Here is an 18,152-nt window from a genome sequence, read left to right on the forward strand (position 1 = left end):
CCAGAAAAAAACATAAAACTTGGCTATGAAATATCCAAGATGTGTTGCCATCAATTACCTAGACCTCCCTGATTTGCTATTCTTTATGTAGGTTGCCTTGAAAAAATGCTTTACTGAATGCTGCAATATGGTCTCTAAAATTTATGTAACTACAGTTTCTAAATTGGAAGTATTCTTACAAATTACTTTGACTTTAATTGGTCTCTGAAGACATGGTTTGAATTGTTATAAAATAATATAGGATATGTAAGTAAAAATAGATTTTAGATTTTCTTCTTAAATCGGGATTTATAAAAGTGTATTATTTTTCCTGATGATATGAACATCCTCAAAAGACAATGAGATAAGAAAATGTGAAAAAAATAACTTAAAAAGCCTTATGTAATTAATCCTTCTTAAAAGAGATATTTCTGCGCAGTTTAATATTAAAAAATAAAGCAACCATTAATATTGAATTACTGTGTCTCTCTACACAATATATGAAAAACAAGATTCAAATGATTTCAAGTAATTCAATTTTATTCACAATTGCCAAATAAAACACATAAGATCTGCTTCCACTCTGATCTACCTGCAATTCTTCTAATAATATACTGAAACAAAAAATAAAATAAAATATGAAAGAACTATACAGAAAAATCAAGTACTATTTGAGATATCGTTTTGTGCCCTAAATCCCTAGTATACATACGAAAAAAGTATCAGGTTCTTTTGTTTTGACTTTTGAATTTTGACTTGAAATACCACTTCAATTCATAGTGAGTTATCATACTGAAATAGAAAAAAATGATCTGCATTCGAGTGTTCACTTTCACTACCCTGAGAGCACTAGCTTCTTCAGTATTTGAAAATTGTGGAACTATCTTAAAGTGGAAGTACTGACAACAGGCACATCCCTTGGTCTGTGGATTCGGGAATTATAACCTCCAGGCCAAGCTGCATCATAGATTTCTTTTTGGCTATTAGATAGCTAAAGAATTCTAATGCCTTAATTTTTTTAATTGAGCAAATTCATTAAACATTTTTATTATAAATGGACATTAAACATTAAACATTTTTATTATAAAACAAATTCTAATACATATAAAATCAAATATTGTATCATATAGAGTTTATTGCTGAATATGTTTATATATGTTTCTTTTTAATTAAAATAGTGATTTTGAAAATTACTTTTATAAGCTGAACTGGAAAAATTAAATAAGTCTTTTTTCCTTCCCTTTGAAATAAACAGCATGAAAAGGAAACTAAAAAAAGAAAGAAAACTAATAATATAGAATACGTGTTAAAATACTATTTACTTTGTGGTATTCCCTTCTGTTTTAGATTATATTAATTCATCTAGCATTGCCTTATTTCAGCATAAATCAGATTGCTAAGTATCAATCTAGTTAACCTCAAAACATATTACAATATTAAAAAAAATAAAAATTGGAAGTAAACTGATACGGATATAATTAACTGTTCAAAAACCAAGAAGGCAGCTGCTTAAAGTAAGATTCAATCGATGTATAAAAATGAAAACTGCCAGTATGCTTTCTGGGAATGGATGAGAAATGAATCTTTCATTTATTTATCCATAAAATTGCAGACAATTTATTAATAAGCATAGAACTGTTACCCAAAGCATAATAATGCTAAATATCAATGTCTGGATTCCAGAAAATAGAGGATGAAAAAATGATAGGAGAAAATTTTATCAGTCTGCATCATGAAACATTATCAAGTTGAAATTATCTTCCTGAATTTTATAAGCATTTTAACTTCCTCTTCTCACTGGCATTTATTAAACCATAAGTCACCTTAAATTGGTTTATGCGTATTAAAATTTAATAAGCTCTAGTATGCATTCAAAATAGAAAGACAGTCTGATATGCATTCAAATATAGATTTGCCTTTAATTCAAAAATAAATTACCTTTATTAGTTTATATAATATTAATAGATTTATTGATTTATGTAAAGGCAAAATATGTAAGGACAGTATACTTGCACTTTGTCAACAATTAAAATCATTCTAGATAGGCTTTTTTATCTATGAATTAAATTTTGAATAAGTTTCTTTCTCATGTGTTCTTTCTCAAACAACCCATTTCCACTTCTAAATACACAAGGGAGTTGTGCAAAGCTATTTGTAAAACCATTAAACTTTTAATTTATGCATACACATACTACATCTATGAGTAAAAAGAATAGCTTGCATTTTTAAAATTGAAATGCAAATATTAAAAGCTTAAACATTAAAAAATCATCACAGAGGAGCCAAAAAAAAAACAATACTAATTTACTTCTTATTTTTCATCTCTCCATTGTATTTATATTCTGGTTTTCCTGCACAATCACTGTTTATTCCGTTATTTAAAAAATCTCTCTATATTAGGCTGACCAAAGGTTTAGATTTGCCCTGAAAAATCTGTCTCAGAAAAAGTATTAAAAGTGTTTTCACCCTTAAAAATGAATCATTGAATAATAAATTATATGGTCATCCCACTAAATTCTATCATTAAGTGCTATTAATATGGTTATGAATTAATGAATGGATAAAATTCATTTCAAATGGACAAAAATATATATCTTTTCATTTAATAGAATTTTGGTGAAAATAAGTAAATGTTTGTCCATAATTTCTTCATATCAACTTTGGGAAACACTTTTGACTAATGAATTGGTAAATACTCATCAAGGAATTATTAATCTATTATATTTCCAATGAGCAAAAGCAGATGAAAAAGTATATTGCAGAGATTTTTCAGAAGACATAATTTTTAACTCAAATGCATGTATTTTAAATGCTTGCAAAATGATTCTGCCAAAATGTTGATGCTGCATTTAAAAATCACAAGAGATACCCTTTTCAAAGGTTACATAGATAAACTGTCAAATGAAGGCATACAATATAGCTAGTTAGAATAATATAATTAGCGATCATGCTGTGGTTAGGTTATTTTGAAAATTGTACCTGGCACGAGGTAAAGACTAAACAATTTACACATCGTACATCACCACACATGAATGATACTATGAAGTATTTGTATTATGGCTCATGTATTGAATCATTTTTCTCTACTCACGAGAATTTTCAGTTTTATTCAAAAAACATATTCTCTGATCATAGTTACATACTAAATATACTATTTCACCTACTAAAAATTCATGATTTTGTTCATTTTTACCTTTTCCATTCAGTTTTAGTTGCATAATTTGATAAAACAAGCTATATTCTTTCGTGAATATTATGGTAATAATTTTAGGTTTTCTAAACTGATGTATATAAAACTGAACTCCCTTACTCCATTAAATGATCTCTTTACATTCTAATTTGATAAAGATCTTTTAAACATAATCCCTTAAACTCTTTATTACATTAAATTGGTATTATAGTAATTCCTAAAACTAATTTGTAAAAACAGTTTTGCCCAAATGTGCCAACAATATAATGAAAACTCAATATGAATATGGTTAGGATGCTGCTCTAAAAATTAAAATATTTTGATACAAATGATTTCTGAAACCTAATTAAACATAAAGTATGAAAAACTAGTTATATTTTCTTCTTAAGAATATTTTCTTTATGAATATTGGTCTGGCTTTGCATGTAAAAATTTTGACTACTTTCTAGCTTGTTAATTTTATTTTATTTTAAATTCCTATGGGGTTTTAGTTTTTATCTAGAACCTTAAAAAAGTCATATTCTTTGAAACAATAATTTTCCTCCCAGGATCTCTTCTTAAAAAAATAACAAGAGATTAAGAGATTATTATAAATGATACCTTTAACAGCACATTATCTGTAAGAGTAATCAGAATAGTTCATTGTTTCTAAAAGCGATGATAAAATATGTATATATGTGTATTATATGTAATTTTCTCAAAATAGAAGCAAGCTTCAAAAAGAGTTGCTTGATACTGAGTTTGAATATTGAGTTAAATATGATTAATGCTTTTGAAGAAATTTAGAGATCAAGAATTTGCTCAAGATAAAATGCTAAGTGTTAAGGGAAATGCACAGATTATATATTTGAGATGAATCCAATTGTGGGATATATAGAGAGATATATATGAACTATACACACACACACACACACAGATACCTTCAAAGACTACTGAGGAAACAGGCAAATGTGTTTATAAAGTTCTCTCTAGGCAAGTTTGATTATAATCTATAATTTCCACAGAGTTTGGTATTGTACGGTAAGAGAAATCTATTTAAATGATCCTTTCAATAAACAGATTACTAGCATCTTCAGCAAAATATTCAACCACAAATTGTTCCTTTTCCATTTTCTATGACTATATGGTCTTATACTATCCATCTATCTCACCTTCACCCTATCTGACACCTCCTTCTCTCTCATACTCCCCTCTGCTCCAGCCAGGCTAACTTTGTGCTTTTAATTCAATATGCCAGACAACAGAGATTGCACTGATCGTTCTCTCTGCTTGGAACCCTCTTCCCCAGAGAGCACCTGGCTGAACTTCCTCACTACCTTCATGGCCATCCTTACCTTCACTTGTTGACTAAAATACCATATTCTTCATGAGGACTCCTGTCTATCTTTTATGCAATGTATCTGAATTATTGTAAGTACCTAATACCAAAATGTTAAATGAATGAAACTTATTGATCAGAAATATTTTTAAATATTAATGTATCATCATCGTCCTTATCATCAGCAACAGCAGGATTGTGGAAAATTTGAAATAGCACAAATGAATTCCTTCTCTGATGAATTCTTATTTATTGATATTACCTATGTAGAATTAATCATATTTCTATTCTGAAAAAAACAATTGGTTGAAATTGAGTAGAGGTTACAAAATCAGTCTTGCAATGAAAAACTTTTTTCAGTTTCCATTTATCTGTATATAAACAGCATGTTAAGATGATAAGTCATATTAGAGATCACCTAGTTTTCATTGATGTGTAAAGCATTTAAAACTCAGCATGTTACGGTCACAGTCAAAGGCAGATATTCAACTGGTATTACTACTGAGCCAATACTAGAACCAAGTCTACTAATTCCTGGTCTAACATTTGTTACAATGATGTGGAAAGTTTCAAGTCTTCTATGTATATAATGATCTATTAAGGCAATTTCATAACACCTAGCATGTCTGTCAATACTCATGCAACTTAAATGTCAGTAGGTATTTGTGAAAAACAAAAACAAAAAAACCCTTAGTTAAAGAGAAAGATCAGTTTATGTATAATAGTCACGAAATTTGCTTTTGTCTAACCAAAATAAATAAATAAATAAAAATTACATGAGTATGTGTTGATTAATATAGAAATGGAAATTTTATTATACTTGCTATATAAAACAACTTTTTCCGAAGAATTTGTGAAAGCGCTATCAAACTATCCAACGAGAAAAGCCCATGACCTCTCAAGATTTCAGAGAAAATGAAGAGGCAGTAGAGCGATGATTGGATTAAGCTTTTTCAGCAGAGGGAAAATTTCCAAACATGTCTGTACCTTGTTGCACCATGGTGCAACTATATGAACAGTCTCTCCTTACAGAGTTTATCCCAACCAAATACTCTCGCAGGATCCCAACCATCCTGAAAATATTTGCACCTGATGGGAGAAAATAATCTAACATGATCCAGGATTTTGTTCCCATGAGGAAACTCCCTCCAAAGCTGCAACCTCAGACAACAATGACAGTGGGGTATGAGAGAATTGTTCATCACAGGAGAGCCTGTGGTAACCATCCACAGAAATTCCATTATTCTTTTCAGGTCTTCGTGGTCAAATTGGTGGTCAAATGTATACATCCTTTATCTATACTTTACTAAATCTAAATGAAAAGCACTGTACGGATCAACAACGAATGTGAGCCCCCTTCCCCAACCCAGTGAACTGCTTCATGACTATTTTTTTGATGCGATTTTAGAATTTTTTAATGAAGAGTTGCTTTGTTTAATAAAAATGACCCCAAAGAGCAAGTCAAGTCTATAAAAATGCAAATTTAAATCCAATCATGATTGTTTTTAATCTAATAGTTATTTCTAATTGAACTATTCAAATCGCCTACGAAACATTCTCGAAACCTCCGTGGACATCAAGGGGGCCGTTCCACACAGTGGGAATAAGTTTCAGCTCTCTCTCAAGTCATCACTGGTGTTTCGTGGGTCACTTTCAAATTTGATAATTCCAGCTATTTACCCTTCTTTAAAAGTTTCAGAAGTAATTTATTTTCCACTTGTAAACTACGGGATGTAAAATTACTTTTAATAATCAAAAGTAGAAATGTAAATGAGAACAAAATAGAAGTTAACTATCAAGTCAAATGAATTTGAGATCGTAACAATATGCCATTTTAGACTTTTATTACCACCTTTAATTAATATTCTGAATATATAATAGATATTACTGATTAACTGGTAGTCTGGCAGCTGGAAATTTTCCTATTTTATTCTTAATTTTTAGATTATTTATTAAGAGGGTATGGCTTAACATGCACTTAGAAGAAAATGTTAACATTTCAAATAAAAACAGGACCATCATCACAAAAGGATCGTGAAAAAGACTACAATGACATTCTAGGCTTGAAAATTCCAAACATTCCTTATTCACTGCTGAAGAGGTTTCAGATTAACTATAGGACATTCCTGGTAGAAATGATTAAATTTTCATTTAGCCTTGGAAACTCAAATATATCTCCTTTTACCCTAATTTAGCACCACCAACAAGCAACTGTAGTTTCTAACATTATATGTTACTCTCCTATTCTATATTCAGTTTACTATATAAACCTCTTTTCTAAATCACCCAGACTTCTTTCCTCCAATAAGCTTCATATACAATAAGTTGCCAAATATTGTTAGTTATTTGTACTGTGTCAAATCTTTATCCTCCATTCACACTGACCACCAGAGGAATTCTGGTCTTTATCATTTTATATGGAAGTTTACTGAGTCAGATTGGTCTCCTTGATGTCAACTTTTCCTTTCTGTAATTTGTATGTGCAGTCATAGAAAAAGTTTCCCTAAATGGCTGCATTAGTTGTGTTATGCTCCTGCCCACACATTTTCAATGGCTTCCTACTGATCATTAAAAATGCTCAAACTCTTAGCTTACATCTAAGATTCTGTACAAGTTGGTCTCCTCAATTTTTTTTCAACTTTTAAAATAAACTTTAAAAATTTAAAATAGTTTTGATCTACAGAAAAATTAGAAGATATTACAAAGAGTTCCATGTATCTTATAGCCAATGGGCTCTATTTTTAATATCTTACATTCATCTAGTACATTTGTCACAATTAATAAAACAATATAGATGTATTAACTGAAGTCCATGTTTTATTCAGATTTCTCTAGTTTTTTTACTTAAGTCCTTTCTCTGTTCAAGGGTTCCATGTAGGATATCACTTCTCAATATTTTTACCTATATGAAGGAGATAAAAATTCCATCCTACAACTTCCACAGCTACAGCAAAGATCAATTTTACCTCACCAATTTTTAAAGTTGACTCTCATATAATCATTGATCTTCACATGGTAGATCCGGGTGTGTTTTCCAGACTGGTAGTCTTCACTAACAAAAAGTCAAATAAAATTTTTGTAACTTTACATAGTAATGGATGATAACTAGACTCGTGATCATTTTGCAATATATAGAAATATTGGATCACTATCTTGCATACTTGAAACTAATATAATGTTATATGTCAGTCATAATTCAATTTTTAAAACATCAAATTAGATGTTGTTCCAAGCCCTTTAAACAACACAAACATCGACTGGGGTAAACTAGAAGAGATAAGGACTTAGTTTTGTTTTCTGAATAATTTCATTCCTTAGGGCCTTATACAGTGTCCAGCACAAATAAATGTTGAATCATTTAAAGCAAATTATATTTAAGAAGATAGAAAAGAATATATACCACGTTTAAACATCAACGATGCTTTACACATCAGTATAATTATTACTAAGATTTTTTTTACCTTGTCCAATATTTTTAATAGATGTTGCACATTAAGAGCATAAACATAATTATAAAGGGATACTTATAATGCTAAGAGAACAAACTACTTTTAGCCTCCCTCACATAAATTAGAAGCAAATTATAGATACCATACTAATTACTACCCGATATATCTATTCACATCTTTGAAGATTTTAATAAGGATTTATATGGCAACATACTATTGATTCAATTTGAATTTCATTTGACTTTGAATTAAAGAAAAATAAAAATCTGACTTCTTTTGAAAGTAATTCATGAAGCACGTAATTCCCCCCAGATAGAATTAATGACTATGCCATATTATTGAAGTGAATTTGGGTAGGGAACTCATATCAGAGAAAAATTGGTTACATCTGATGAAAATAATATATCATTCAAACATTGATGGTATTTACAAATGTATCCAGTATTCAAATACAGTGATAATATGTAAGTTATAAATATACTGAAATGAATTTACATATTTATATTCATAACACTATAGTTTAAAAAACTAATTAGGTAAAATACATAACCTCTATTAAAAAAATTATTACATATAAACTAAAAAAAAGAACTCGCCCTATGGCTTAAAAAGAAAACCTGCCTTTTTAAAAAGCTGCTTGTTTCATTCTTTTCAACATTCAAAAATTTGTAAACGATGATTAATAAAATAGTGTCATGTGAACACAAAAATAATTAGGTTGATAATGGGTTTTGAATATTCTTGTGTTAATAAATCTATGTGAAAATGTATTATTATACATTGTTTATACATTTTGTAATTTTAAGGACAAGTCTTACTAGAGATGGTATAATTTCTGGGCACAAATACATTTGAGAAGTTAATGATTTCCTGATGAATATAGGCTAACAGTAATTTAAAAAATAAGAGGTTTTGTCATTCAAATTTGGAAGAAAAATATACATACGCACATGAACTCACAAACATTTTTATACATAGATGTGTGAGTATAAAGCAGAAAATAAATTTGGTAATCAAAACATGGAAATTCAAAGTTATATCTCATAAAAAAAAAAATCTCGTAGATGTGTTTCCAAACCTCTAGAATTTTATGTAGCCTAGTTTTTAAAAATCTCTGTATTTCATTGAAGAGGCAGCAGAACCATAGCAATGTTATCCTCAGTAAAATGCATATAAAGTCCATATAAAGAGCAAAAAACAATAGTACTAGATACTAGGGCAGAGCAAGTCAAAATAATAATAATAATAACGAATAATAATAATAATAATAATAATAAATAATGGCAATTAATCAGATGACTTTATGCGGTACTGAAAAACTCTTCATACCTCTATACATTTAGAGAATCAGATTCAACTCTACTTTCAGAAGTAAAATACCTTATTTTCAACTTAGAAATACTAGTATAACTGCTTTGTGAACTTTCTGTTGCACATTATTATTGAACGGGGTAAATAGCACAAGGGACTAGAGTGGAAAAGCACAGACATGGCATCAGACAGACAACTGCTACACCACTAAGGGCATCAACCGCGGGCAAGTTACTTCTATTCTCTGATCTGGTTTTTCATCTATTAAGGGAAATAACAGTCATCTTTTCCGCTTGTCACGAAGACAAATTTATTTAAAAGTACTTGGTGCAGTGATTGATTTATAGTAGATGTTCAATAAATGTTTTTTTATTTAATTCTTCATTACTTCTAGCTGATCTTTTGTTATCTGATAGAATAAGTTCCTAAAGTTGTCATGTATTTTAATCTTTTAATGGTTTAATTAAGGTTTATACTTAAGGTAGGGTTGACAGCTAGGCTGTAAAATAAAAATGAAAGACAAAAATCAACTTTGATCCTTATCGGCAAATATAAATGGATGGTACTTTGAATTGAGTAATCTTTCTTTTGAGTTGTGTTTTATATTCAGAATGATTTCAGTAAAAACTCTTGGGCATGGCAATTAAATTAAATGATATTATGATAGACAAAAATTAGAAAATATTAAACACACCCCTGCCTTTTTGAAACTTGGTGAATAATCGGTTTGGTCATTGGTCTCCTCTGGTCTATTATTAATTGATCATTGTAAAACAAAAATCTGATCAGGTGACTCCAATCAAAATAAAGTTTTTAATTGCCTATAGAATCATATTCAAACTCCTTAGTATGGCATTCAAGGTCTTTCATAATCCGACCTTAACCCATTCATTTGGTCCAATAGAATTATCTTCATTGTAAATCTACACCTGATATTCCAATAAAAATATTTCTACTTACTTGCCATTGTTGGATTATATTTGGTCTGACTTGCCACACCTCTAAATCTTTGCTCATGTTATTATCCCAGCTTCAAGTACTCAGTTCACATTATATCCTGTAGTCCTACTCTACTTTCAAGACCCTATTAAAAGAACATTGAATTAATGCCCTATTCATTTCTCTAACAGAATTAATTTTACTCATACATGTATCATAGTATTTAATTAATGGAATTACAGCTACATGGATAGAGAAGTGACATCTTCAGTGACTAAACACCTTGTAGGCAGAGCATCATATATATGAATGTTGAAATAATACTTATCGAATTAATTTATTCATGAATTAATTAATGACAATGAGATCAGCCCCTGAGTAGAAGTCCTAATATAACACCATGAGTTAAAAAAAATATATATCAGATATATTCATTTAGTGATTATATTCACTCTATTGCTTATTGCTTTCATACAGTGTTGAGTAATACTTGTATACATCACAAAATCATTTTGAATGTGTTAAAATTTTCTAAAGTTTTATTGCTATCCTATTCTTAAATATTTTTTAAAATGTTACCTTATAGGAGAAAAAAGTCAGATGTCTAAAGAATATTATGTAATAAACACAGTAATTAAGATTAGTCAAGAAACGACTCAAGACAAAAATAAATAAATAAAACAATTTCATCTCTCAACATAAATTTTCAAAACCTCAAACAAAATAAAATCCCAGGCAGACAAATCAATTTTCATGAAATATGTATTTTGTTTTAAAAATATACTCTGTATTAGAGGCAGGGGCATATTTGTTATCAGTCTGCAAATCCTAAAAGAACTACTCAAAATGATCTTATGAACTGATTAAACATTTAAATGTTCCCAGATTATTTTTTGGCTTGCCAAAGTAAATGTTTATCCTATTAAAACTATTACAGGGATAGTAGGCCATTTTTTCTATGTTTGGTCTGAAGCAAGACCCTAATTAAACATTTCTATTATGATTTAATAGGAAACTGATAAAATCACTTCTTCTGGTGGTAGATAATATTGTTTTCATTACTTCACTCTTTGAGTTATATATCATCAGTGTAACCTATCAAGAATTTTAAAAAGCAAAAATCCTAACATATAAATTAAGTACAAGCCTACGGATTCCTTGTCCATAATTTTGAAATTCAAAAAAATTTCAGACCTGGCAGTTACTTTGTTACTTATTTGATGGCCAAAATGGACTTGAACTGACATTGGGCTATTTATATTATTAATTTCTTCCATTTAACATGAATATTCAGACTTGTCACTAAAAAATTGTCAATGTATTTGTCAATACTGCCACAAATCCCAGAAGGGGTATTATCTAATATACGAAATATACATTATATCACTTTTCTAAAATCTCAAATATTCTTAACTCTAGAAAACTCCTAGTTCTAAGAATTATAGGCCTACACATCACATCAGCTTTCAAAAATTCATGCAAGCTATGAAATTGAAAAGTACAGGAGGAATAAATTCGAGCATGCTAATATGTTTGCTTTGATATATTACAAATTTTGATTTCTTGTGTTTTAACAATTATAAATACTAAATAATGGGTGTATCTGTTTTTGACAGATGAGCACCTCGCAGTAAACCACCTTGGTAATTTCCTGAGCACAACTTGCTTTTCACAAATCTGAGTCATTTGTATTATGTGAAATAATGAGATTTGTGGCAGTATTGACAAATACATTGACAATTTTTTAGTGACAAGTCTGAATATTCATGTTAAATGGAAGAAATTAATAATATAAACAGCCCAATGTCAGTTCAAGTCCATTTTGGCCATCAAATAAGTAACAAAGTAACTGCCAGGTCTGAAATTTTTTTGAATTTCAACTTTGCCTTGTACTTTATAGAGAAGATTGCAGCCACTTCTTAGAGTTCTTTATAATTATTTTCCCTTTACCTCCACATTGTTGTTTATTTCTTAAAATTTCTTTCTTTCTGCTGGCCTCAGGCTTAGTCTCAGAAAAAGAGTTTACTTTAAAGCTAGCATGCTCCAATGACTATCTTTTATTCAACCTTTCTAATTGGATCATTTGCCTAAGTATATTATACTCAGTTCCCTTACATAATAATTAAAATATTTTCCACCCGTGATACCATCTTCCTTAGCTAACCCTTTTTTTCCTTTTCTTCCTCTTATTCCATTTTTGCTAACTTCCAGAAGTAATAGAAATTGCTATGTCCAAGGCTTGACCATACTTTCATGGCACACACTTTTGAAATCTCTTTTTTTTTTCATTACTTTATCATAACGCCTCTCATAGAAATCAAGAGTGGCTTGTCAGTTATTCAATAGCATAGTGGTTCCTTGGGACTCATTTTCTTGGACTTCTCTAAAGAATGTGTATATATCTTCCGGTCTGCCTTTGATTATTGTGACACTATGGTTTCCTACTTTCTCCATTCCTTACTGAACATCTCTTTTGTGTTTTCATTGGCACCTCTTCCTTTTATCCACTCCCCTCTGGACACATTGACCTATTCATTATTCCCCAAATATTATTTATATTTTGCATATTCCATGATTATGTTTATGTATTTGTTGTAATTGTTCTAGCAAAGTAAAAACTGTTCATTCCTTAAGTCTGAGCTCACTTTTCATCTTTTATAAAGCCTTCGTTGAATAATTGTCAGTATTCTCTCCCTCTTGAAATTTTCAGGCCTTTTCATTTACACCTAAACACCGCCACATTATTTTCTACATTTTATCATATGTTTCATATATATTTTATTTCCATCACTAGCCTATGAGTTCTGTGAAAATGGCCTTCTGAGTTTCAAGAGGGTTCAGGTAGGAACTTCATCCTCATTTGAGTGTAAGCTCCATATGAGCAGGAATATTTGTTTTGCTTACTACTCAATCCTTGACAGTTGGAGAAGCACCAGCACATACTAGAAACCCAACAAATATTTGTTGAATAAATATTCAACATAGCACCTAAGATAGTGTCATGTGCCTGATAGGTACTATACAAAAAACTACTGAATTACAGTAAAAATTGAAAACAAATGATTCCAAGTGAAATATCCTTTTCTTCAAAATAGTGAGCTTTGGAAGTTATACATTTATACCAGACCACATATTTTGAGACAGTCCTCAGAACTAGTTTGTGAATCCTAAAATAAAACCAGCTCAGTATCATTTTGTTTTTAATAAAACCAGCATTATCCAGCCTTACTTAATGTATTCATTTAATTTGGCTATCAATTATATTTGGCTGGAAGTGAAATCTAAAACTCTAGGCTTCAAATAACTCATCAAGAGTCTTCAGATTTTGGATCTTCATAAAACATATTGAATATATATTTCTTGGCAAGTTGAGTGATTATTGAACTCTTCTCTTTCCCAACTTCTGGATATCGTATCCTGTAGGAGCCTGTCCTGGACTCTATTCTCCCAATAATCCTGGATTCCAGTCTCCTGGGTTCTTTTTTTTTCCAATAATACTTCTCATTAATTCACTTTGATTTAAGTATGACTCCACCTCAACAGCTTCCAAGTTTATACTTCTTGATTTCTTTAACTTCCAAACTGTAATTTCTAGTTGCCTCTTCTGATACTCACCTAAACACTTCTTTTTTCTTCCCAATAGTTTTCCCCTTGGTGATCTCACCTTGCCTTCACCACTTTAGTAAACTGAAGTAAGCTCACCAAGTCATAACTCTAAGATTCACTATCGTATCATTTTAAACTACTTCACTGTGTTCTGAAAGGTCTCTCAAAGATTTGATTAACTGAAATTTTATTTTTGTTTTTATTTTTCCTAGTATTTTTGAGTGGTAAAGTTTTTTCAGTAAGTCAATTCCAGTATTCGAATAAATATTGGCCATTTAGAGAAAATGTAAAAAGTTTCAAACATGTATGGGTTAATTTAATATATGTGATATATATGTACTACATAAAAACTTAAAGGCATTAAACAATTCAAGCAATAGCCCATTAATTTGAGTATCAAATGATTATTTTCTTTAGAAATCCTTATTCCAAAATTAATTTTAAATGAATACTAAGCAATTTATTATAATCATAAAAGTATTGGCATATAATAAAAGGAGGTTTTAATCTTTCACCTTATTCCATTCCTATTACCTTTTTACTAATCTGGGCTTCATTTTGTTTTGCCTTGGGCTATTTCCTCAGCTTCCTAATTGTATCCTTCTCTCCCCAGGCCTTTGCCATAAAAATAATTTCTTTAAAATGAAACTTTGAACTATTACTTCCTAAAACTCCAATGGCTCCTCCCCAGTCAACCCATCACATGGCTTTTCGTACCCTCCCCAGTCTCAGACTCGCCAATCCTAGTCTGACATATCATTATTCAACTACACCTAACAGCAACTCGCCATACAGCACTTTGCGCATCTCTGTTTCTGAGAGTGCCCTGTTATCCTCCCTTCTCTAACTTCGCTCTGACAAGTGAGTTAAACATTTTCTAAAGGATTAGCTCTCCTTTTCCAGGAATTTCCTATGATTCTCAAATCTGGGCTGGGTGTTCATTTTCATGACCCTATTAATATTTGGGGCATAGTGTCACTGCACCTACTTCATAGTTTACATGTCATATTCTCTTAATACAGTCTGAGCTCCTTGAGGACCCAAGCTATACCTTAGCTCATGTTTTTATCCTCGGCACAGTTGTTTATTGAAAGAAAAAAAAAATTGATTAAATAAATGAATGAATGAAAATCTCTCCTCGAATCACTACCCCTTAATGCACTAAGAAATTATTAGAGACCCACAGTTAGAATTGTAGGTATTGGGCCCTACAATTATGTATATATATATATATATATATATATATACTCGGTGACAAATAACACAGTAATGTCAATGTATACACTTGAAATGATACATTTTACTGATCTTTAAAGCTTTTGTTCAATATATATAAAACATGTGAATATATTATTTATTCAAAGAATATGAAAGAATCAAGAATCAAGTTCCCAAGCATTGCTGCTGACATCTTCAGACTAAAAAAATGAAATTTGATGACAAATCTGAAGCACCTGCTTGGAGACACTGAGATCTCAATTTTGTGTTATAGGAATGATGTGGAAGAATAGAAAGAGTTATAAACCAGAAAATTATAAACCTGGAACTAATACTACTTTTACCAACTAGAAGACTATAGAGGTTACTTAATCCGTTTGTTGTTTTACCTACAAGATATAGAAGTTATACTTCAAGGATTCTTCTTACCCTAATGTTTTGTAATATAGCTTTCATAAGAACAGAGTACCTGCAATATTAAAATATGTTATCAAAGAGAAATAATGGAAAATTTCTGGGAGGAGTTTTATCCTATTAACATAAGCTTCTTACAGTTCTTAATTAACAGATGAGCTAACAACCATTCTAGATGTTCATCGTTTATGGACATACTCAAAGTTTCATAAAAATTTACATAAATTAGAATAGAATTATATATATAGTTATAAAAAAAACACATAAAAAGTAGAATCCTCTGATTATGTGGGAGTATTTGAGAGAGATGATAATGCTAAGGCTGGAAAAGGTGTCTCTGCCTCAAGAAAGAGGCAAAATGAGCTTGAAGAGTTTGGGAAATACTGTCCCAACGTTTCCTAATTGGAATGTTTTAGCAAATGTCATTGCCATGCTAGCTAAAAGTAAAAGAATCTCAAAATCACATCGAGTCTATAGTAAATCACGCAACACTTGTTAGGAAGGCTTTACGATGAGTGACAAATGTGAGGGTGATAAAATCTCTATTTTCATGATACCAGCTGCTGGCTTCGAGAAGCAGATGTTTGCACACGAGAAAAAGAGATAGCATTGAAACTTTTAAAGTTAGGTGAACTATAGGACAGTTGCAAAGTTTGGTAAGCAAAATTAAACTGAAGCTGTTCACAGTTTGGGGACCATTTTTATCCAGTAAAATGTAAAGTCAGATGAATTCTGAGACTCCTGAGAGACAGCATAGGCAGCGGGGAAAATGATATCGAGGTGCTCTTAGATAAATGCAGCCTAATAAAAACGTACAGAGCTTGAATATAATACACATTTTGGGCAAATAATACAATTTATTAAATGCCACATATGCTAGTCATAAAGCAGCAGTGCCTTTACAAATTCATAAGTGATTTCTTTCAGGCATTAAATATTCAACAGTTCCTTCCTGCCCCCATATATGGACAGCGATTTTCCATTTCCTTCCTAAGATAAATTTATTATTGATAAATTTATAGGAGCATTTCTTTTTAAAATTATTTTCAGAGGTTGCCAGAAGTCTGCTGAGAGGACGGGCATTGTCATTGCCTTCTGGTTCCTGCTTATGTGGAGGTGGATTTACTATTGCCTGTTACGGGAAGGTCTGGGAAAAGATGCTGCTTGATTGGAAGGCTCCATAATGCAGAATAGAAAACAGAGCAAAAGCTTGAGAATATAAAAGTACTATCCTAGTACTTTTCTATTCAGGGTCAGTTCCAGGGGAAGTTGCAAAGTAGGTCAAGTTTGTATTCAGTGTCTTAATCCTCTGTCTCCATAACTTCCTCCCTAATCCTGAATGTATGGTTCTGCCCTCACTCGGTTTGACAAGATCCTCAACTGCTATTCTCTCATTTCTCTACTACTGCTCTTTTAAATAGCTACTTCACGGTAAAGTATAGGTTGTGGGAATTTGTCACTGTTTTCTTTCCAGACATAATTAGAAATATGGTGAAACTGCACTCATTATGCAGTGAACTAGGAAGGGAGATTTAAAGGAGTGGAGCTCAGAGCCTTGCCAGACTCTGAAATCATATAACGGATACTGCAGTCATTTCAGCGAGCCTACTCCTGTTTTGAAAATAGAGCCTACAAGCAAAATGCAAGCACTGACTTAAAGAAAAGAAGGAACAACAAAAAACATATATTAGCTTTAGGTTTTATGGTTTTCTAGAATTTCTTCTGGGAAGATGAAAGGCAACCCTTAAGAATGTAATTTAGTTTAACAACTGAAATATATTGAAGCAAACCTGGCTTATTAGGAATTTTATTTTCAACTTTTTATTGATTTTAGTTTTATTAGATTTTAATCAGGGATTTTAATCAGGGATTCTATTGTGAAATGTTTTGAACCCAAAATGTAATTTAAGAAGTCAGATTTTCTAGCAGTAGAGAGAGAACAGGGGAGGCAAAGAATTGAATAGAAAAAAAGAGAAATTACAAGGCCATTAAATAAAATGAGAAATAAAAAGACTTTGACTAAGCAACTCCTGAGGATCTGTAAAGTTCTGGAATCCAGTCAGAGGGGAAGGGTCTGACTAAGCAACTCCTGAGGATCTGTAAAGTAGCCAGGGACTGGCTACTCAATTGGGGAGGTTCAATTCCAGACAGTAACACTTTCACTGCAATCCCGGGCATGGATTGTCAACAGTCACAATGTACAATGCTATTCCATTAACTTAAAGACACAAGAACTTGGTTTCGTCACTTATAAAGATAATAGAAGACTGATTATCCTTGGAAAACAGAGAACTGTCATTTGGTATCAATAAGGAGTTCAGAGAAATCACAAGTCAGCATTTATAAAAACTGCACATTTATTATTTGGGAATCGATACAAACTACTAAATTTTAGGGAAAGTTTATTAAATCTTTTTAAAAGAAGAAACAGTTATTGCTAACAATCAGAATAATTTACAGGGCTTTTAGTGGATAGAAATTCAGAGATGTAGTGCTTCTTTAAAGAAGTCAAAGTTCGAATAATATTCTGAGGCATAAGAAGTAAGTTACCTTAAAATTTTTTGTAAGTTGTATTCTTTATAAAACTGTATGTGACTCTTCTTTACAGAAATAACGTAAGTATTTTTATTAGTTCCTTATAAATTTTTTTTCTTATTTCAAAATATAAAATCAGCAAAATAAGATCAAATGTGTATTGATCAATTTTCTGTGTCATTTTTTGATAAAT

At 30.8% G+C, this 18,152-nt stretch overlaps 1 protein-coding gene across 3 annotated transcripts in view; it reads right to left on the reverse strand.

The window, feature by feature from the left end:
• The window catches only part of PCDH17 (protocadherin 17), a 92,226-nt gene that overhangs the window by 34,973 nt on the left and 39,101 nt on the right, over positions 1-18,152 (reverse strand). The window contains exon 4 of one of the 3 annotated variants that reach the window (XM_006914940.3): positions 17,504-17,521. In XM_006914940.3, the coding sequence (XP_006915002.1) occupies positions 17,504-17,521 (18 nt within the window). Of the gene's footprint in view, positions 1-7,296; positions 7,540-10,308; positions 10,332-17,503; positions 17,522-18,152 lie in introns of those variants that run through there. The other 2 variants (XM_015591826.2, XM_025048997.1) reach the window with 2 other exon arrangements.

Source organism: Pteropus alecto, unplaced genomic scaffold (genome assembly GCF_000325575.1).
Source record: "Pteropus alecto unplaced genomic scaffold, ASM32557v1 scaffold35, whole genome shotgun sequence".
NCBI lineage: Eukaryota > Metazoa > Chordata > Mammalia > Chiroptera > Pteropodidae > Pteropus > Pteropus alecto.